Source organism: Cynoglossus semilaevis, chromosome 17 (genome assembly GCF_000523025.1).
Source record: "Cynoglossus semilaevis isolate Cse_v1.0 chromosome 17, Cse_v1.0, whole genome shotgun sequence".
NCBI lineage: Eukaryota > Metazoa > Chordata > Actinopteri > Pleuronectiformes > Cynoglossidae > Cynoglossus > Cynoglossus semilaevis.
Genome location: NC_024323.1, coordinates 7,931,941 through 7,952,140, shown reverse-complemented (window position 1 = coordinate 7,952,140; position 20,200 = coordinate 7,931,941). Strand labels below are relative to the sequence as shown.

The 20,200-nt window shown below is 39.6% G+C and overlaps 5 protein-coding genes across 6 annotated transcripts in view; 2 read left to right on the top strand and 3 right to left on the bottom strand.

The window, feature by feature from the left end:
* Positions 1-463, bottom strand: part of cdr2a (cerebellar degeneration-related protein 2a) — a 5,330-nt gene extending 4,867 nt beyond the window's left edge. The window contains exon 1 of the mRNA XM_008329831.3: positions 210-463. Within this exon, the coding sequence (XP_008328053.1) occupies positions 210-459 (250 nt within the window). The 5' untranslated portion in view covers positions 460-463. The remainder of the gene's footprint in view (positions 1-209) is intronic.
* mfsd13al (major facilitator superfamily domain containing 13a-like) lies at positions 385-5,120 on the top strand. 2 transcript variants are annotated; one of them, XM_025064358.1, is made up of 8 exons: positions 385-487; positions 830-1,169; positions 1,632-1,946; positions 2,045-2,473; positions 2,979-3,133; positions 3,228-3,311; positions 3,443-3,586; positions 4,076-4,217. In XM_025064358.1, the coding sequence occupies exons 2-8, from the start codon at positions 1,011-1,013 to the stop codon at positions 4,215-4,217; spliced, it is 1,428 nt and encodes a 475-aa protein (XP_024920126.1). In that variant the 5' UTR covers positions 385-487; positions 830-1,010. The 2 variants fall into 2 exon arrangements, with proteins under 2 accessions (XP_024920126.1, XP_008328054.1); XM_008329832.3 differs by lacking the exon at positions 385-487 and having other exon boundaries at positions 1,011-1,169; positions 4,076-5,120.
* A 507-nt stretch (positions 5,121-5,627) lies between these two features.
* On the bottom strand, positions 5,628-7,984 carry LOC103393030 (uncharacterized). The gene is made up of 6 exons (XM_008329833.3): positions 7,853-7,984; positions 7,435-7,761; positions 7,255-7,355; positions 7,101-7,148; positions 6,474-6,602; positions 5,628-6,333 (listed from the first exon to the last, which is right to left on the bottom strand). The coding sequence occupies exons 1-6, from the start codon at positions 7,902-7,904 to the stop codon at positions 6,280-6,282; spliced, it is 711 nt and encodes a 236-aa protein (XP_008328055.1). The 5' UTR covers positions 7,905-7,984; the 3' UTR covers positions 5,628-6,279.
* A 756-nt stretch (positions 7,985-8,740) lies between these two features.
* LOC103393031 (ER lumen protein-retaining receptor 2-like) lies at positions 8,741-13,730 on the top strand. The gene is made up of 5 exons (XM_008329834.3): positions 8,741-9,037; positions 10,610-10,710; positions 10,820-10,978; positions 11,316-11,568; positions 12,440-13,730. Exons 1-5 carry the CDS (start codon positions 8,947-8,949, stop codon positions 12,472-12,474), a joined length of 639 nt encoding a protein of 212 aa, XP_008328056.1. The 5' UTR covers positions 8,741-8,946; the 3' UTR covers positions 12,475-13,730.
* A 565-nt stretch (positions 13,731-14,295) lies between these two features.
* LOC103393032 (promethin-like) lies at positions 14,296-16,593 on the bottom strand. Its single transcript, XM_008329835.3, has 5 exons — positions 16,436-16,593; positions 16,160-16,259; positions 15,922-16,090; positions 15,683-15,825; positions 14,296-14,817 (listed from the first exon to the last, which is right to left on the bottom strand). The coding sequence occupies exons 2-5, from the start codon at positions 16,256-16,258 to the stop codon at positions 14,773-14,775; spliced, it is 456 nt and encodes a 151-aa protein (XP_008328057.1). The 5' UTR covers position 16,259; positions 16,436-16,593; the 3' UTR covers positions 14,296-14,772.
* Between the last annotated feature and the right edge of the window lie 3,607 nt (positions 16,594-20,200).

Below are 20,200 nucleotides of genomic sequence, written 5' to 3'. Positions count from 1 at the left end.
TCCATAATTTTAAAATTTCGTTTTATTATTGTGGATATTAATATAAAACTGACAGACTCCGATCTTTACTAACACGTATGTACATTTATCAAACAACCTTACAAAGCTGCAGATGTTTGTGAGTTGCTGTGGTTGTGTACAGCTGTTTGTTTTTTTCAGCTGGAAGAAGTGAAACAAACAGGGTGCGACCACAAACATTCAACTCGTACCGTGTTCAATGTCCTGCGGGCTGCGCCAGGAGGAGTCTCCACTCGTGTCGAACTCTTCCTCCAAAATCAGGTCTGCTAACATTTTATTGCCTCGGGGCGAGAGTAATACTCCAGCTGTCAGAGAGGTGACATTCAGGTGTTTGCGTTCACTGAATAACGCGACAACTGCAGTGTGTTCAGGAAGATAAACTGCATCCTGCCGGCGAGAAAGCGGCTTTAAGTCTCTACAGCAACGTGGCAAATATCTCATACACGACACCATCCGGTAGGGGGCATATGTAAGTTACAAATAATTATCAAATTAATTAGATTTTAAATTGTACAATATTATCGGAATTTTATCTAAAGTATTTATTTTAATGAGGAACATATTTATACATGTACGTGGTTTTATGTGAATTATAATTGTTTTTACGTTTTGCCTGTTTATTTCATGACGTATTTTATTAGCGAATCAGATACAAGTGACGCTATGTTTCTGACCAATCAGCTGTTTGTTTTGTAGCCTAAACTCCCGCCTTACTACACAGACAGGGAGTCCTGTTTGACAGGTTAGACCAGAGGTTTTTTTGCAATAATATAACTTTCACTGACGTGTCGCTGTTTCGGGAACATTTCAGTGTTTTCATGCGAGAACCTTATGAGTGATGTTTGAATAAGGCAGCTGGGACAACATCGCTTTAGAAACAGCAATGCTAAGCAGCATCTGTGTGCGGCGACAACGCTTCCTGGTTCCAGTAGTCGGTGGATAACGCACCTCATTGTCGGTGTGGATTTGGAATCTTCCTTAAGTCTGCAGAAATGATGGCTCTCCGAGCAATGGGCATCAATCACGCAGCTCTGGCATACGCCATGACCACACTGGGAGCTTCCATGATAAACAACATCTTCAGCTTCTATTATGTCAAACTTTTCCTCAATAGTTACCAGATTTCTGAGGCACTTTTCCACCAATCACAAGTGAGTTTTACCCCTTCTCTATCACTGTTATTTTATGTGTTTGTTTGGCATTGTTGACAACTTTGAAGAAATTGTACCGTAGAAAGTGTTGGTCTCAAGACCTTAACATTTATGGAACAGTCAAAACTTTTTATTAAAATAAAATAAACTACGTTTATCTAAGCATTACATTACGCAGTCGTATAAGGACTAACTGATCCGCAGTCCTTAAGGTGGCAAGATGGTTGATGGCAAGCATGCAGTAAGTTGCTAAAACCATTGGCAAAAGCAAAACATACCTGCATTGCATCAGTTGCAAGACATTCTCCATCACAGAAACAAGACATTCCTTCTGGAATTCAAGAATTTGATAAATTAAATGAAATCTCTTTTCTTTAGTAATGTTCAACACAGCTAATTAGTGTGTGCTAAATAATTGTGAAATATTTTTGCCAAACATTATTATGTATGGCCTCTCCACAGGTGGTCTACATGGTGTGGAATGCATTCAATGACCCTCTGTTCGGCTACCTCCAAGATAACTCCAGAATGCCCTGTTTGGTTCAGAGGCGACTCTCCATCCTGTACGGCGCTCCGTTCTACTCACTGGCTTTTCTTATACCCTGGTTTCCATGGCGGACATACATGCCTGGGGATTGGCTGAGCGGCCTACATTTGATGGTGGCGCTCTGTGCTTTTGATGGCATGCTAACCTTTGTGCTGCTGGCACAATGTGCATTATTTGCGGAGATATCCAACCAGCATCAGAGCAGACTAAGACTCATAAAGTACAACCAGGTGGGTACCTGTATACTGCTTTAACTTTTACTGTTCTTGTTCCTCTCTTTTACTACAGTATTACTCTTCCATCCTTCTTATTTTTCTGACACCCTCAGGTGGCTTCTCTTATTGGTTCCTCCAGTGTCCTTTTCTGTGGCATGCTGTCCAGGAACATGGAGGACTTTTCCGCCTTCCAAGCCTTCTCCGTGCTCATTGCTTTTCTGAGCTGCGGCTGCATGCTCTACACTGGCGTCTACAGCGACAGCCGCTTCGATAATAAAGGATCAGAGACGAATAAACAGGAGTGCCTCAACCTGACGTCCAGCCAATCAGTGTTGTCCATGAACACGTTAAAAACACAGGTGTTGCAGATCCTCACCAATCGTGACTTTCTGCTGTTTGTGACCATGAACTTCTTTGAAGTTTTTATGTTGGCCTTTCTCAACAATTTCACCATGATATTTGCCGAGCACTTGATTCCCCCAGATGCACTTACACCTTTGGCCAAGAGCGTCATGTACGGAGCGGGGTTCATCTGTCCACAGGTAAGGTTCTCTGTGATTTTGTTTTCAACCAGCTGCTTGACTTTATGTCCAGCACTAGTGCTGCAATTATAGATAGATTAATAAATGGATTGATGGATGGACAGACAGAAGGATAAATGGATAGATGACTTTATTTATTCCCTAAGGGAAATCATGTTGTCACAGCAGTCCAGTATTTAAATACAATAAAATACAACAGCATAAAACACAGAGGTAGATGGGAAATAGAAATAAAACTACCAAATGGTACAAGGATAATTAATAGCAGCAACAGTATATAATACTAATAAAATAATAATAACAACAACAATAGCAGTAATAACAACAATAAAGACAACAGTCTCAATATGTACACACTGAATCCTATATATAATATATGAATATGTACAATTAAATTATATGAAGTATTTAATATTGTATATTAAATATTAATTATTAAATAACATTTTCTTGATTCTCGTTTCATCGTCAATGATAAGGGTTCAACTCCTTGTCTCCTCCCTAGTTGTTAGTGTTGAGTTGTCAGAGTCTGCTGCACAGCCAGGGCTACTACAGGATCGTCCTGTTCACCTTCTGTGTAGAAGTAGGGATGGCAGTTACCATGCTGCTGCTGGGCCCTCAGCACTACTACATCCTGGCGGTCTTCCTCACTGTGAACATGTGAGACTTTGACATCACTAAATCATTTATTTATTTTTTCACTGCATGAATACACTCCAGTTGGAATAACTCACCCTATGGTCCTCATGTTCAGGGTCCTAGTTCAGGCGGCCTTCAGTCTCTTTGGACTTCCTTTGGCTGACATCATTGATACAGACATGCAGAAGTACAAGCGCAGGTGAAGAAAATGTGACTTCCTGCTAAAACCTAGTCATCTATCACATGTACAAATTCTCAGAAATAAATGACATGTATTTTTTGCTATCTGATCTTTTATCTCTTCTTATCTTTTCTTCCTGTTTCCTGCAGTTCCCCCCTCTCCTCCATGGTCTTTGGAACCAATGCTCTCTTCACTAAGCCGGCGACTTCTCTGGCCCCTATGTTAGTACTGACTATCCTAAACCAGGTTGGATATGAACAGCTGAAGGAAGTGGGGACAAACTCAAATCCAAGGTACACACCATTTATTTGATTTCACAAGAACACTCGGTATGATTTAGTGACATTTGAGGGTGCAGTTTAACAGAAGAAAAATGACTTTACTACTGTATGGATATACAGAAACAGAAACTAGGGCTGCCAAAGGAACATGATTAATCATGATTAATCACAGTCATAATTATTCATGGTTATTCAAGATAAATCAACATTCCCAAAACTGACAAAAAAAACAACATTTTTTGGAAAATGGAAAAAAAAATGTTTCAAGGAGTAGGTGGATTTGTTTTGGCTTGAAGAACATCCAAAACCTCAATGAGAGAGAGAGGGAGAGAGGAAGACAGGGATAGAGGGAATGAGGAAGTGAGGGTGAGACAAGGGCACGGTGGAAATGTTTTGTCATACGTTAAGAATATGTTGCCTTTAACATTTAAATCAATAATCAGACCAGCATCATACCATAAAGAACAGTCCTGGGTCAATTTCTTTTTGTTTCTGCTTCAGTGACCTGGAACACCTCCACAGTGTCATGTTCTACTTGGTGTGTTTGGTCCCAATGTGCGTCGCCGCTGCACAAGTCGTGGCCTGGTGGCCGTTCTCCATCCGCAACAGTCACACAGTGGACATTAAGTATATCGATGGCTGACTTTAGGGTTGTCAACCCTTGAGCTGACATGGTTTAAGTCTCTTTGTTTGGGATTAAGGGAAGATTATGTCTTTACTTGAATTGTTTCTAGTTGAAACATTATTTTGTTGTAGATGCCTTTGTTTTCTAAATGTCAATAGCCACTGATGTGCCTTAAATTTGCACTTCATGTTACGTTTCCTCTCCTAAGACACAAGAGCCAGAGACAAATAGACGAATGTGAAATTTAATGTCACCACACCAGACATTACATTGTGATTGTGCCAAGTTTAAGATATTCCTTAAGGACAAGTCACTAAGATTTGATGCTGATCACCCAACCCTTCTGTTTTCAAGGCAGTGTAGTCTGGTAAAACGCCATTGGTCACAACACGAAGCTACCGTTGAACCACACAACTGCAGAATATTTCAGAGATTTCTATCAACTGGGAGGCAATAGGAGCCTCCTACAAATACTCATGGTCTACACTTATTCTAAAGATAAAAAGATAAATAAAGTGTACTTAAAGATCCACGGCCTGATACTGGTACCTGGCCCGGTGGTTGGGCAGCCATTCTTTTCAGGGATGGAACTTTTAGGCAGAGCTTGTTAAAGAACAAGCAGTTAGTTTGTCCATTCAAAATGACAATAATCATAATGTGAACATGATATCGCAGTCACATTGTGTCTCACTGTTAATTATTTATTAATGAAAAGTGATTTTTCACATGACCATATGTTGAAAAACACAACATGTCTTGATAGATTTTTATCAAGGTTTTGACCAAACCTTTCCACTGAGGTGCTGTTGAAATTGACTTTTTGTTTACCATGTGTTCATGTTATTTTCTAAAAATAATTTTCATTGTATGTTGAATGAGGTAATGACAGTTTGTGATATATATTTAAAAAAAAAATAAAAAGTCACTTCTGCCAGGAAATGGACCCTAAAACCCTTTTCTCAATTTCTAATCTTGCACACACTGTTACATTTGAAAATATTATTTTGGGTGTAAATCGTCTCACAACTATGATGCAGGCTATTTCAAAATGCATGTTATTTACAGTTTTTCTGCTTCAAAATACAGAAGTCACACAGTTTCAGATGTAGAACTGGATGGGACAGACACACACAATTGACTTGTTGTGAGAAGATATTGTAGAACGTGTTCTGAAGTTACAAGCAACAGACAGTAGGAAGTAAAATAAACACACTATATACTGTGTATATATATATATATAAATATTTCTATCCAAATGACATACAGATGTACTCTCATTCTGTATTGGTATGTTCTCCTCACATGCAATGCATTGACTTCAAATTCTGCCCAGATAAAAGTGAAATCATCACTTTAGGGACAGTGGTGGTCAAACATCAGTGAGGAGTCAGAGAAGTATGACTTTAAAATGTCTTTTTGGCCATTTGATTTTTGGAAAAAATGTCTAGAGATCTGTAACACAGTTAACCCTATAAAAACCGACCTGGGCTACTGCCCTGGATCACAGGAAGTCCGTTGTGGGTCGGAAATTGGAAATAGTGCTTATATTCTACTGGATTTATTGTGGAGAATTATTTAACGACTTGTCTGATATTCCCATTCTCCACCTTCAGGTCTTTTGACTTGATGTTAATCCACAATGTTTGTCAGGTGACATGGCAGGATGACAGATCACAGCTGTGTTTGCTTAAAGGAAGTGGAAAAACGGGTACAGGTGTGTTTAAAGAAATTATGGGAAGTTAGCCATAAGTTAGTTAAACAGCCCAGAAAGGAGTAACGGTCACAAAAAGGCTTTTAAATTACATTCAACTTCTGTGAAGTCTGTTTCTAAATGTCCACCCAGGCTTCCGTAGCACACCAAAACTCCCCAGTACACTGAATGTGTTTTATTTGTCAAATCCAGTCAGTGGTACAGCGTCTGTTTTGTGTAGTTTATAGATTGTTTTCACAGTCACAAACTCAAACGTTTGCTGATTGGTCAATTTCCTGTTACACACCTCAAACATCCTCTGCTATTTTGAAGATTTGATATTTTTTCTCAGTTAGAACACGACAGCTCCTGAGCCAGGGAAACCAACGCTCAGACATTTTGATAGATGTCATCAGGTGAGCTGATGAAGTCACCATTTGCTGCCTGTAAAAAAAAATGTAAAGATGAGATCTTTCATTTAAAAAACATCCCAAACGTAACTGTGCTGCAACATGGTGAACTGCACGTTTACATAATGACCCGGTTGATGCAATTTAAACCTCACGTGCTGCAAAAGCACTTACCTCGGGGGGAGAACTGCTTTCTTCTCCACCTTGTCCATCTTCTCCACCTTCTCCACCTCCCTTCAAATGTCTTCTGTTTGTCAGTTCGTGCAGCACATCGTGGAACCGTCTTTTTGTAGCAGAAAAATTCTGTTTGGAAATAAAAATAGAATTTATTCTACATTAGTGTAAAAGCCCATTCATTATATAGTTTTTTAATCTATGTCAGGGAATTAAAATGGTCTTAAAATAAGAATTATTTGAGAAAAAATATATACGGTCAATAAGAATTTAAAATATTACTACTGATACTATTACTATCTGATTTCAGAATTCCAATTTATCTTCGGCAAAAGGCTAAAAACAATTGTAACAGTCTGTCCTTGCCTGGTTTTATAACCAATGGTTAAAGTGTCAACCAATAAAGGTGTAGCATTTGATAAAATTATAGATGATCAAAAGAATGTACATTAAAATTTTAAAATGCCTTTTTTCAGACATAAGAGTTTATTGCACAAGTCTTTTGGAGACACAGACCTCGTTTCCTCTTCCTCTATTATCTTACTGGGCTTTTTTTCTATTTAGCAAACAGTTCACATAACAGAAACAAAATTAAACTAAAAAAAAAATCACAAATGTTTTCACCACCTTGTTAGTTTTGGATGTCCTTCTGTGGGGGCTTAGTTTGCTGCCACACTATAACAACATATTAAAATAAGATTTTATAATGATTAGTCAATTTGACATAATTAAAGTAAAACAATAAAGTAAAAGGGTTTTTTATTTGTTTATTTATTTTTACCTTTTTCAAAATGATGAGCGTCAGTATGACTACGCTGTAGACGATCAGTAGAGTAAACGATAACCCTATAAGAATGTTCTTCACAGCTGTTTTAGGCGGTCCTGGAAGCAAAGACCCATCAAATCTTAATCAGTGCATCCAAACAACCATCCAAACATGTCGACCACGTTTCAAATTTACCTCCGACTCTGAGAACTGTACCAGGACCAACATGTTGCCTGCCTGCAGTCTGTTCAGCTGACGCTGTGGCACAGTGGTAGATGCCACTGTCGTTGGTGCTGAGAGAGGTGATTTGTAAAGATGCTCCATACAGACTGTATTTGAGAGGATTTGCACTCAAATTGAGACGATGGTGGGAGTTTTCTGTGAAAGCGAACCACTCATAGATCTGATTGCTGCCGGAACAGAAAGAACTGACATTACACTGCAGAACAACCGTTCCTCCTGCTTTTCGTCTCATCGACCTCACTGGCTGACTCAAACATCCTTCCTCTTTAGTCAAGCTCTCTGGGAAAAAAGACAAAAAAAGTTTCAGAAACAGTGGCTACAAAACCATCAGTGAAGTAACCCATTAATAAATACATGGATTAAATGTTACCTGTTACTGACAGCTGTATGAGGATGAGAGAAATCCACAGCAGCTGATTCATGTCTGTAGCTTAATGGTGTCTGAGTGATCTCATGATTTCTTACACGATAACATCTAACTTCCGCTTTGGTCAGTTTCTACTTCCTGCTTGCATTGTAATATGTAATTTTCACAGGCAATTTCAGTTCATTTTAGTTTACAGACTTGTTATAAAAAACAAGGTTGTATTGATTAAAAGGAATATCAATCAAAAATAAACCATAAAGGTATGTGCTGTGGTTGAATGTAAAGTTATAATTTATCGTCAGGTTAAGAGAAAAAAGAAAAACCCTTGTTTTTATTGACCAGTTTAAATTCTGCTAGTTAAATTAAAGCCAAATTAAAAATGAATGGTTGAACAGCATACCAAAAATGTTGGCACTGAGAGAGCGTGTTAACATCTTTGCAAATTTACCACTGTTTACCCTTTTCTTAAGCTACATAATTTACTAATTCATATTATGAAGCTGACTTACTTTTACAGTAACATGGATTCTAGTTATAATAGTTAAAACAACTTAACACTGTATATAAATAGAGCCAACTTCATTGTATGCTCTTTATTACAAAAATGTTTTCAACTTTAATGTAGCTGTAATTTTAAGATACGTGTACATGTTTTGAATAATTAACTATTTAAGACAATATATCACTATACAATTTATTGTTCTAAAATACATTTGCATTTATTTGACTAGTAAAGCTACAATTCAGTAGACTTTGTCTTAAATACGCAAAGTTTCCACGGGTTCCACATGGACGTTTCTCCAAAGCCCAATTTTCACTCCCTGTGGGTACAACGTTGGTGTGGGCGGGTGATATTGAGCTGTCAGTCCGAGTTTAGACCAATCATAGTCTGTATTTGTGGCTTGTCCCGCCCCCTTCCACGTCGACCTGCACTCTCGCCATATTTTCAATCCTGTTCAAACCCGCAGCTCCGTTTGTCTGAGTTGAGGAGGAGAAGCTGTCACGCCGAACTCCAGGGGAAAAGAAGACATTCTTCTGAACCAAGAGCCTCATCTTTGTTGGTTTCTTAGCTGTTTTTCCGAGCTCTCCCCGCGACCATGAACGTCTTCAGACTGACAGGAGACCTCTCTCATCTGGCTGCTATCATCATCCTGCTGCTCAAAATATGGAAAAGCAGGTCGTGTGCAGGTGAGTTCATGACGTCCTGGTTGCTGCACGCACTTGAACGATGATTTCTTATCTTTTCTAGTCTAACTTGCCTTTAATGTATTGCAGAAATGACACTCTGTGGTTGTTAGCCACAAGCTAACATTTCCCTCACTCATTCATTTGAACCAGTGGCTGTAGCTGTTCATTGGCTAACCGGCTATGACTGTTAGAAACTACGTGTATTCTACTTGTTAGCTGTTCATTGGCTAACCGGCTATAACTGTTAGAAACTACGTGTATTCTACTTATTTCTACGACAGTGTACATTGCAGATGCAATTTAATGTGTCGTTAATATAAGCTGTATTTATATTTAAGTGCAACATAGCAGTAGCTTACGTGCAAGGTATGTGGGCTACACACCAAAATGAGGGAGATCGAATGCTCTAGAATTACGTCTTTGTATATCTAAGTGAATTTAACATAATAGTTAATAATAGGTAGAGTAAAATATGCTTTTATTAGTTGCAGTTTCTGCACACACACCATCCCCCAAACACACCCAGACGCACCACTGCTCCTTTGCTTGATGTTCGGTGCTCGACCTATTTGGTCTGGCTTCTGACGTGGCGTTCTTATAAAGAGGTACGGAAGTAGCTGACCAGCTAAAATTCTTTAGTGTCACTTTCACCTATGTTTCCAAATATTCAGGCTCTTAAATAAGCACTTAATTGGACTTCCCTTTCAGTGTATGATCTCAACGAGGGGTTTTGTCCGCTGATGTTATTGAACGCAGAGCTGCAGTGTTTCGGTTCGAAGTTCAGAGGTTATGTTATCACACTGATAACGGGAAGATTGTGTTGTTTGCCTGCTATACATGCTGTGATTGTTATAACAAATTATGTCAAGGTAGTTTAGTTTAAGTTAGTTTTGAATTGGTCGCATTGACCCTCAAACTGCACCGAGTGTCTCCCTTCAAGGGGATATGACGCACATACACAGTCTCGCAACCCCATTATCTCATCTGCCTGCGAAATTTGATAAACAAATGCTCACCCAATAGGCCATGCAACAACGTGCAAACCCACAGCAGTAAGTTTGGAATAGCATACTAAGGTATCATGCATGCAATATAATAATATTTAAATGTGATGATAAAGATTTTGCAGAGCAGCAAAATCACAATTTAAAGTTAAAACTCAGGTTTGCACATTTCATGTTATTTGTGTAAAATCATTTTTAAATAATACATCCAGTTACAATTTAATATAATTTTAAAACAGTTCAAAGTGCTGTGTTGTTCTGTTGTGTTTCATTTGCCTGGTGACATTTGCACATTTCCAGTAGATGTCACTATCCGACAAGAAGAGATATACTGTTGTCTTACTGACACAAAAGTTTCAGTGAAGTTGTAGCTCAGTTGGTAGTTGTCTTACACCTGCAGGGTTGTGTGTTCACTTCCAGGCTACGTAGATTATTTGCTATTCCACAGGTAGGTAGGAAAAACCTGTAGTGTAAAGAGCTTCGGCCTAGAGAAAAACCCCATGTTAGAACAGACCATACATGTCTTCACACTAATAATTGATATGATTCCTTGGCATGTGTGTCAAAGGTATTTCTGGAAAGAGCCAAATCCTGTTTGCCATTGTGTTCACCACTCGCTACCTGGATCTGCTCACCTCCTTCATCTCCATCTACAACACCTCCATGAAGGTGAGAGTCCGGTCTCCAGTCCTGACCGACAGTATTTGAACCAATCACTGAGGGCCGTGTATAACGATATGTTTCTGATTTTTATTTTATTTATTTATTTTTTTACCAGGTGATCTACATTGGTTGTGCATATGCCACAGTCTATCTGATCTACATGAAGTTCAGGGCCACCTATGACGGCAACCATGACAGTTTCAGAGTAGAGTTCCTGGTTGTTCCCGTTGGAGGCCTTGCTGTTCTGGTCAACCACGACTTCTCTTTCCTGGAGGTATGTCCAGCCTCCTGCGATGTGTCATATATCAGAGAGAATTTGTTTAGATAGAAGATGCAGAAATACTGAGCATGTAGCCTGTAAAGTAACCCCCTCCCTTGTCTGCTAAGAATGGGTTTGATTGTTTTTTCTTAAAAATCCCCCTTTTTGTAAACTTAAACTTAAACTTAAACTTACCTGGAGTCATAATCGCCATGTCGTACCACCCATTGGGGGCTCACCCTCATGATTCCTCGTCACTCTACCTCTGAATAGATTAAGGTCCAACTGTGGTCAAAATGTGTGTCATTAGCTCAGATGTCCCTGAGTCATGGTATTTAACCTGTGCTGTCAGATCCTCTGGACCTTCTCCATCTACCTGGAGTCGGTGGCCATCCTGCCCCAGCTGTTCATGATCAGCAAGACGGGCGAGGCGGAGACAATCACCACCCACTACCTGTTCTGCCTGGGCCTGTATCGAGCCCTCTACCTCCTCAACTGGATCTGGCGTTTCTACTTTGAGAGCTTCTTCGACATGATCGCCATCGTGGCCGGCGTGGTACAGACTGTCCTGTATTGTGACTTCTTCTATCTTTATATCACCAAAGGTGAGTTCTCCTCCAGTTTCGATCCGTTTAAACAGATGATGCCGAACAAATACTCATCCCAAATTTGGACGTAACACATTTGGTGCTGTAGCAGCCTGAAGCGTCTGTTTTCATCTTTTCGTGTTAGAGTTCCCTCTGTCTCTCCTTCACGGCAGTTAGACACAGAAACCAAACCAGAGAAAACAAAGCTCTCAAAGGGAATTTTGTGTGATTAAATACCAGTACTTGATCTGTTCCACACAGATGAAACCATCATCAACACATGACTTTGATTTTAAGAAGTGATAGTCTGTCCCTGAAGCCCTGGAAAGCATGGGTTACGTGGGATGTCGTCAATAGTTTTTTAAGAATCCACTAAGTTTCTGCCATCTGTTGTGCATTCACACCAACGAACCAAGAATCATTTCAGGATTATCTAAAATGTGTCATGTGCATAATGTAATTTCTCTTAGCTTCCAAATGCCTCGTCAGTAATTCACTGCTGTTTGCTCTACTGACAGTAATGTTGTCCATTCTTATTTACATTGTTGTTGCCACTTTGCTCAGTAGAACAAATCAAGAAGCAGACCAGGTAATTTGGTAATTTAACAACAAAAATCTCATCCAAAACCTACCTTTTATTTCAGGTTCACCCATCATTATAAATACATTTTGTTCAAGGTTTTCAAAATTCTTAAAAATCCTGAATAGAGCCCATAACTTTAATGGGGCTATACTTTTGAGTGAAAGACTGAGGATGACTCAAAAACTGTTGATGTGATTAGAGTGGCAAATTAAATGATGGATCACACTGTTGAAGTTTGGGAGACACAGATAAAAGCTCCAGTGCTTGTTTCTTAATGAGTGACTTCACTTTTTCCTCCTCGCTCAGTGTTGAAAGGCAAGAAGCTGAGTCTACCTGCGTAAGAGCGCAGAGGTTAAAGCGGCGCCTCCCAGGAGACTCAGGGGTGTGGAGATGACATCTAGGAATTTCGTGACATTATAGCAGTGGATGTCTGAGACAGAGAGCCAACGACAGGGAAAAACACTAGTCCTCTTTGACGATCGCTGATTGAACTGGTAAATGCCAACAAACACCAGAGCTGAACGACAAGATCAACCTTTGGATTCCTCTGTTCAGCATCTTGCCTTAAATGTCTTTTCATTGTTGATAATATAGGAGAAAATGCTTCATTTTTTTTTCTTTCTTTTTTTTTCTTTTACTTGTGAGGTGTAAACGCTTCTTGTTTTTCTTTTTTTTTTACTTATTTTATAATGTCACAAAAAGGAATTGTGTGCGAAAAAGTACCTTGTTTGCCTCGGTAATGAAATGCACAAATGTACAGTCTTATTAAAGAGTGAGATAAAGAGTAAATGTATCCGAGTGCCTGATTAGGATGATGTCCATTTTCTCACAGTATTTTTCTTTATTTTTCATTTGTTGTTTTTGCTTTTTTCTCTCAACAATTGTACACACATGCTTTAACCTTCTCTTGGAGACATTTTAAAGAGGCAGACACAAAAGCATTTGTTGCTTTATAATATCAAAAGACATTTTAATAAGATTTCTAAAAATGAAAAAAAGAATTTAAGAAGTAAATATTTTTTACATAGATGCCAGAAATCTTCCTGTCTTCAGTGTCGGTATTTTCAAAGTAGGGCATCTGATTTGGACTTTCCGTGTTATCTTGTTTCCTTCAGCATTCTGTATTGGAGAAGTTACCATGTAATGCATTTGTTCTGCTTCTTGAATATAGATTTAATACATGATTAAGGACAATGCCTTGTCACAATTTCTCTGTAGGGATTGAAAAAAATGTGTCCACAGCCAAGTCCAAAACTCACAAACGCCAACTGTGACGCGTTAGTTTTCACGAGGTCAAAACTTCTAACGTCACTGCAGTGAAATGGTCACGACAGCCGTGTGGCGGTGGGAATCCTTCAACTCTTTGACTGGTTGTGATGTTGCATTTTATTCACTGAAGTTTTTCAGTGTGAACATTTCAACAGATCTCGATGGAGAAGTTGGTTAATTTCTGTTCAAATATTTGCATTTATATGAGATTGAATAGCCTCCTGTTAACCTCTTTGAATTTGCCATTCCTTAAGAGTATTTCAACTTTTTTATGTTACTTTTTTCTTTTGCATGATATCACCTCCAATAAAGATTTTACGAGAATCATCGTTCTTGTCCATGTGATTACTTTGTATATGTTACCAGTATTTACTACCATTTGACTGCCTTTTTTTTAAGTTTTTACTGTTAGTTATTTTTCTAATTTTTTTTGTTATATTTCAGCTACCGTGGACAGATTTTTAATTTAAAAACATTTTTTATAAATTTCCTGCATTTTAATTATTAGTAACTATTTTGCCAGTTGTGACAAACTTGGGGTTGCATTTTTGGAAACCCTTGGAACTCTTTTAGAATGTTCTGCTAATTTGTTGGTATTGCTTATTATTATTTACCTTAAAAATATTCATAACTTGTCACATCATTAATTAATAGAGTTCACAAGTGTGTAATTTAGTCTCAGTAAAAAAACACCTGTTCTGTGACAGCAGTCACTGTGGCCTCAGTGAACAGACCAGACAGGTCAGACACTCACTGTAGTTATGAGTATGTTGATTCTGTTCAGCTTTGGTTTTCAACTATGCAAAAGTGGAGACACATTTATAGTTTAATTTCTATCACAGAGTAAGGCTGTAAGATTTAAAAAGAACCAAAATAAAGCCAAAAAACTCCACTGTTTTGGTCTATATTTATTTATTGCTTATACAGTTTTCTGGGACACATGGAAAAAAAAGATTCATAAATCAAAAAAAGTTCATAAAATTCTGCATCACAGACAACAGGTGGCAGTAAACAGGAGGGTAACGATGTGTTAAAGTGCTGGACAAGGGTTTGAACAAAAATACATTTTCACTCTGCCAAACATCAACTCAGTAACCGACCTATTTGATTATCCTTCACCAACTTTCCTCTATCTTACCATGGGTTGCCTGATGTTGGCAACTTTAGCTTCCGAGATCATGAAACATCAAGCATTTATATATAAATATTTTATTATATATAAATAGTAACAGTCTTACGGCTCTACTTAACAGTAATCACCAGGGTTTGACTCTGTGCCGTGAGAAGTCAGCAAAACATTCAACAAAATCAGTAGTGCTGATTTAAGCCTTCTGAATCTTTTTTTCTCAGAGTGTAGTTTAAAGATTTTTTTATGAAGATTTTAATTCGCTTTCTTTTTCCTGGACTGCGCCCTCCTGAAAAAAGAGAGAAGAAAGGATGAGACTGATACATGACCTGAGGTTTTCTACAGTAATTCTTCATGCCTAGGTCCCCCTAGGGGACATGGTTGAAAAACACCAACCTGACCACGAACCAAAAATGAATTTGGTTCACTGGTCAGGTTTGTTAAGGTCTCATGATTTCACTTTCACAGTAAAACATTTTTTTATGAATAGTAGGCTTGTCACCAGTATGATTTTAGTAATAAAGTGATATTTGGTATATTTTTTTGTGAACACATGATTTACACAGTACCTTAATGTAATGACAATACTGCTGTATCATAAAAGTACACGGGAAACCCAGCTAAGGACTCATGACTGCTACAAAATAATGTGGTTAAATGTAGTTTTTTTTTTTCGATTGTGTGAATTTCAGCTAAAGTCTAAGGGTGCATTAGGGCTGATTTAGAAAGCTGTATTTTGTCACATGATGCTTTTATTTTGTAGAAACACCAACCAAAGCTTTAGGCTTTAAATTGAAGTTCTTATCAGGATTATAAATATCTCTGCTCAGTCAGATAGAACTGGTAAATTGTGTTGCTGCTGTGGAACAATAGTAACACAATTACCCTGTCCTGGATCAGTGTGGTGTTTATTATTATACTGCCTTAGTGTCTGGTTCAATGTAGAACCTCTGGACTGTGAGCCCCTGACCTGGGGTGGCTCAGATAGGGTGCACATGTTTGATTTGTTCCACCGTCACGTGATCTTCATAATACCTTAATGTTATTACAGTCCTGGAATGCCAAAAACGTCCTGCCTGGAATAACTTTAAATATATAATAAAAAACAGTGCAGCTTAGCTCCTGTAGTCTGTCATTGGTCATTGGTTCATTACCTTTGTCAGCTGGGGATAATACACCAGGATGTGGGAGATGGTTATATAAAGAGCCATTAGGATGAGTGAAGCAAAGACGGAGAAGAGTGCGATGCCAGAGAGCACACACAGTAAACTCATGCCTCCCAGGAACAACACCGTCACTGGAGGAAGTGAGGGGAAAAAAACCAAAAGTTTGTCTCTGACACTGGTGTGGAAACAATCAGGAAAAATGTCAGCGTTGACCTGTGCACACCCACCTTCAACAAACACAAAGCCCACGGCTGATATGACCATGGTGACAAGTGCAAAGATGAGGAAGAGACCCACAGGTAGAGCAGCCATGGCACTGAAGACCATCACTGTCAGGGCGACCAACGGATGGCTGCCCAGGTACTGGCCCACGCTGGTGTTCATCAGCTGTGATACCTGTGAGGACGAGGCTCTCTGAGCGGACGGACGGCAAAAAGGCGCAGCTGAATTTTACCAACAACTTACCTGTGGGTGTGGGTCATCAAAAGTACTTTTTATCTGCGTGGTCCATCTCCCCACCTGCTGCTGCCAGTCTCCCACAGAACTCCTGTCCTCTGTCTCCATGCTGCTCCAAAGGAAACACAAACATCCATTTAAACTGCCCAGATCTCAGCGCTCTGTTAATCTGGTAGTAACCATTGCACAACTGGCTAATGATCATTAAATTCATACTTTCATTAACTTCACCTAAAAGAAGTTTTTTTTAAATGATAAAACTTAGTTAGTTTCTTAACTACAAACCTCAAAGTTCTCCGGTTCGATCCACCGATCTCAGTCTCTGAAACTCCGTCCTGGAGTTTTCTTTTAAAACACCAGAAACAACAACACTCCTGTTCTTCTGTAGAACACACCCCTTATTTTCTTCTTCCTCCTTCTCCTCCTCCTCCTGCGTCTCTTTATTCTTCCTCTTCTGCATTTCTCCCGGACACCTCCCAAAGGGTGTGTAGTCACTTTGCTGCCGTCTATCGCCCAATGAACACATTGCAGCGCCACGATTGCTTCCCTTCATCGTCGGATCCGTTGATGTTCATTCATGTGAAGTTACATTTTATATTTTATCTTTATATTTACAGGTTCATAAATAAAATGTCCGCTAAATGTCCAAAGATGGCTGTCAAGTGTTTAATGTTTAGCGTTAGCCTCTGGTTCTCTTCATTGGTTTTAAATACTAATTCGTAGAAAAGGAAGACGCTTTAATGTACAATATTTTCCTTTGAATTAAAGTGTCTTTACTCATAGTTTGGTTTGAACTCTTCAAGAGAAATCCTGCATTTGAAAAATCTGATTTACTTCTACTGTGCTTAGGATAAGTAAATTCAACACGTTACTTTGCTCCAATATTAATATTTCTGTTCAGAAGTGAATTCCAGTTCCAATTCCATGTACACATTAACATAGTGATTAGTACTAGGTTTTATGTAGTATTGTACAAGGTGTTGGGTCATTATTGCAGAAAAACGTTTGACTTGTAAAAAATAAATACACAAACTAAATTCATTAATTGTTTAATTTCGCTTGTTTCAGCCGGATCACTGCAGTAATTCTCCAGGAGCCCAACAGAGGGCGTTCCTAGCTCAGATCCTGGTTGTCGGAATGAGACAGTTCCTTCAAAGTAATGACAGCTTTTTGCCTTTCGGCTTTTTTGCTATTACACATCAAGAACACAGACATTTCTCTGTGACGACCAGGAGTGATCAGAATATAGAATGGCCGAACCTCCACACCTTCCCTGATTACTTCCTGCGGCAAAGACACCGACACGGGCTCTCGCCGTCACCTCTCACAAATTAAGTTTATCCTTATGAGATTTGAGGATAGCTTCAGATATATGTGAGTATCACAGCAGAACTGGGAGAGAAGAAAACATCAAGATGAGTAATGGACATTAGAGGGAGGAGGGGGTAGGGGTAGGGGTGGACCCTAGGGACCAGTGATGACAACTCATTTGGACCCTTTATTGCTGCGAGCCTTTTTAATTAATCACTCTCTTATGTATCGAGTACAGGCAGAGAATTTGGCGAGGCAGAGAGGCTGCATTCACCTCCCCAGACTACGCAACACAACAAACCCAGTGAACCAGGACTGACAAGGCACCGAGCTACGTACTTATTTGTTGGGATACAAACACAACAAGGAATTTCATGTTATTAACCTGCAGCGTTTTAGCTGCTGCTGCTACTGCTGCTCTCATTGCGTCATCTCTGACTGCAGGGTCAGACGTCTGCTGGCTGCTCCACTGACCGCTCAGGGCTGCTTGGACATTAAATGTTCATCCAGTCTCATCAGCTGAAAGATTCGGTTTCTGTCGGAGCAGCAGAAACATTGGGTTTTGAACAGTCAGACTGCAGTTTGTCGACTGTCACGTGCCGAGCTGCAAATTGCAGCCAAAATGTGACTGATGGGCTGTCATTAAATTCTTACTTGCCTCCACTGATTGTGTGAACTAATCAAAGTCAGAGTGGTCACTGCTGTGGTCTCCACTCACTGACACAGTTCTGCACATCCATCCCTCACTGACAGCCGTCGTCAAAGGTCGGCGGTGGTCCGGGAGAGAAATGAGTGGGGTCTTTTCTTATTTTGGCCTGTCACAGTAAATGCCCCTGCTGCTCCATCACAGCTCCCTCTCACTCACTCCTGACTTCGTTCACCTCTCTGTGTCGCTGCCCAGGCAGTGTTTGGCCAACAGCTGAGAACCAGGGGGAGAACCAAATGTCTTTGCCAGATGAAGGGGTCGTTTCCAGCTCTGTCCTGTAACTGGGAGAGTGAGAGGCTCAAAGAGCGCTCCCCGGTGGGCTGTAAAGGCCACTGTGGAGGAGGGAGTCACAGCCCATACACACACACCCACATGCACTGTTTTTTGTATTTTTGAGCACATCACACAAATCCCACCCTCACCCCTCAACCCAGTGCACTTTAAATTGTGGGGCGTGCCCCAGCAGTGGGGAACAGGTCACGGCAGGTGGGGTGGACAAATGGGAGGACATTTTCAAGGTTCTTTTTTTTATAGATTTATAGATTTTAATTCAATATAAAATATGACGTTACATTATTGTTGGGGTAACATGGGTAAGGGGTAGGGAGTGTCCATGTCCATAAACCACCACTGCAGTGTCCTCTTCTGTCTGTGTCTCTGGGGTTAATTAGTTTCACCCGCCTCACCTGTGTCCTGTGGTTCCCTGGTAATCAGTTCTGACTCGTCTCACCTGGTGTCCTGGGTACATAAACCTCATTCTCCCTCACTTAGTCCTCTTGTTGTTTGTGGCTGTTGTCTGTTACTTGTTGTGTTGTCTATTGTGTTGCCTATTGTTCTCTTTTGAAACCAGTGTTTGGACACTGAGCCATTTTTTAATTTTCTTTAACATCTATCTTTAATTCTGTCTCTGTGTTCCGCTGATGTTGTTTTGTAATCCATTTTATTATGAACCACGATTAAATTTGCAGTATATAATTACTGTTTCCCTGCTCTGTTAAATTGACGAGGCGTCGCTGCAGTACACAGCAGAGAGGAAATGTTTTCAGCGGTTGGGTCAGTGAGTTTACAGCGTGAGAAACGACACCTGTAAGAAAAATGGATGCAAACAGCCAAATGTTTTTGCAGTGGGATGTTTTATATTCAGTCTCCAGCCCAGCTGTGGTGTGATGGATTGCTGTGGCTGCAGTTTTGTTCCTAAGACTTGAGTAAGAGAGTGGTGTCCAGTAAAAGCTGCTGAGGAGTGAGTGACAGCTGTGGAGATAAAGGAGGTTCTGGTGGAGGTCTTTATGTGAAGACATTTATAATTTACTAAACCTTTGTGGCTGAAGAGAAAGAAAGACAAGGAGGGAAGATGAATAGAGGTGACATCAGGAGCTAAGAACAGGAGGGTTGTCAGTCTCATTAAAACCTGTGACGGCGGCGTTGTGTTCTCCATCACTCATCTTAGAAAAACCAGGGTGAATCTTTCATGTCGCTGTGTCATCATGGCAGCTGCTGGATTTACATCAGTTTTCCTTCTGATTTTTTTTTCTCTCCAGTTGCTGCTTAGCTGTCGTTCTAGGACACATGTGTCAAACTCAGGCCCGGGGTCCAAATCTCGGCCGCAGTGTAATTTAATTTGGCCTGTGAGATCATATCAAATGTGTAGTGGAGTTGGCCTGCCAATATATAACTGACTATATACTGACAGGATTTGTATTAGTGATGTATGTTAAAGCACATACATTTTGGTTTTTTATTGTTGGCCTGTGGGGGAAAAAATACATTAAAAAGAACTCAAAAGGCTACAGATAGAAACAAATATTGTTTTATTTTTAAATGTAACTTCTCATGTGTTTATAACATTAACCTTCAGTTGTTCCAGATTCAGTGTTTACGCAAAACTTCCATATGACAGAATTCTGTTATATATCTAGAGAGAAGGGAAAACATTCACAATTAATGTCAATTTATCAATTTAATTTTGGCCCACTGTGAATTTGAATTTGACACCCTTGTTGTGACATCACATCAGTGGTCAGTCACACACACAC

Bases quoted from the DNA above. Each gene is read 5' to 3' on its own strand.
- LOC103393032 (XM_008329835.3), bottom strand. From the start codon at position 16,258: ATGGAGACAGAGGACAGGAGTTCTGTGGGAGACTGGCAGCAGCAGGTG. The intron at 16,091-16,159 runs GTAAGTTGTTGG...TCGTCCTCACAG, and splicing joins TTGATGACCCACACCCACAG to GTATCACAGCTGATGAACAC. The intron at 14,818-15,682 runs GTAATGAACCAA...CTCTTTTTTCAG, and splicing joins ATTATCCCCAGCTGACAAAG to GAGGGCGCAGTCCAGGAAAA.
- LOC103393031 (XM_008329834.3), top strand. From the start codon at position 8,947: ATGAACGTCTTCAGACTGACAGGAGACCTCTCTCATCTGGCTGCTATC. The intron at 10,711-10,819 runs GTGAGAGTCCGG...TTTTTTTACCAG, and splicing joins TCTACAACACCTCCATGAAG to GTGATCTACATTGGTTGTGC. The intron at 11,569-12,439 runs GTGAGTTCTCCT...CTCCTCGCTCAG, and splicing joins CTATCTTTATATCACCAAAG to TGTTGAAAGGCAAGAAGCTG.
- mfsd13al (XM_008329832.3), top strand. From the start codon at position 1,011: ATGATGGCTCTCCGAGCAATGGGCATCAATCACGCAGCTCTGGCATAC. The intron at 1,170-1,631 runs GTGAGTTTTACC...GCCTCTCCACAG, and splicing joins CACTTTTCCACCAATCACAA to GTGGTCTACATGGTGTGGAA. The intron at 3,134-3,227 runs GTGAGACTTTGA...CCTCATGTTCAG, and splicing joins GTCTTCCTCACTGTGAACAT to GGTCCTAGTTCAGGCGGCCT.
- LOC103393030 (XM_008329833.3), bottom strand. From the start codon at position 7,904: ATGAATCAGCTGCTGTGGATTTCTCTCATCCTCATACAGCTGTCAGTA. The intron at 7,762-7,852 runs GTAACATTTAAT...CTTTTTTCCCAG, and splicing joins CATACAGCTGTCAGTAACAG to AGAGCTTGACTAAAGAGGAA. The intron at 6,603-7,100 runs GTGGTGAAAACA...ATTTCCAAACAG, and splicing joins GGACATCCAAAACTAACAAG to AATTTTTCTGCTACAAAAAG.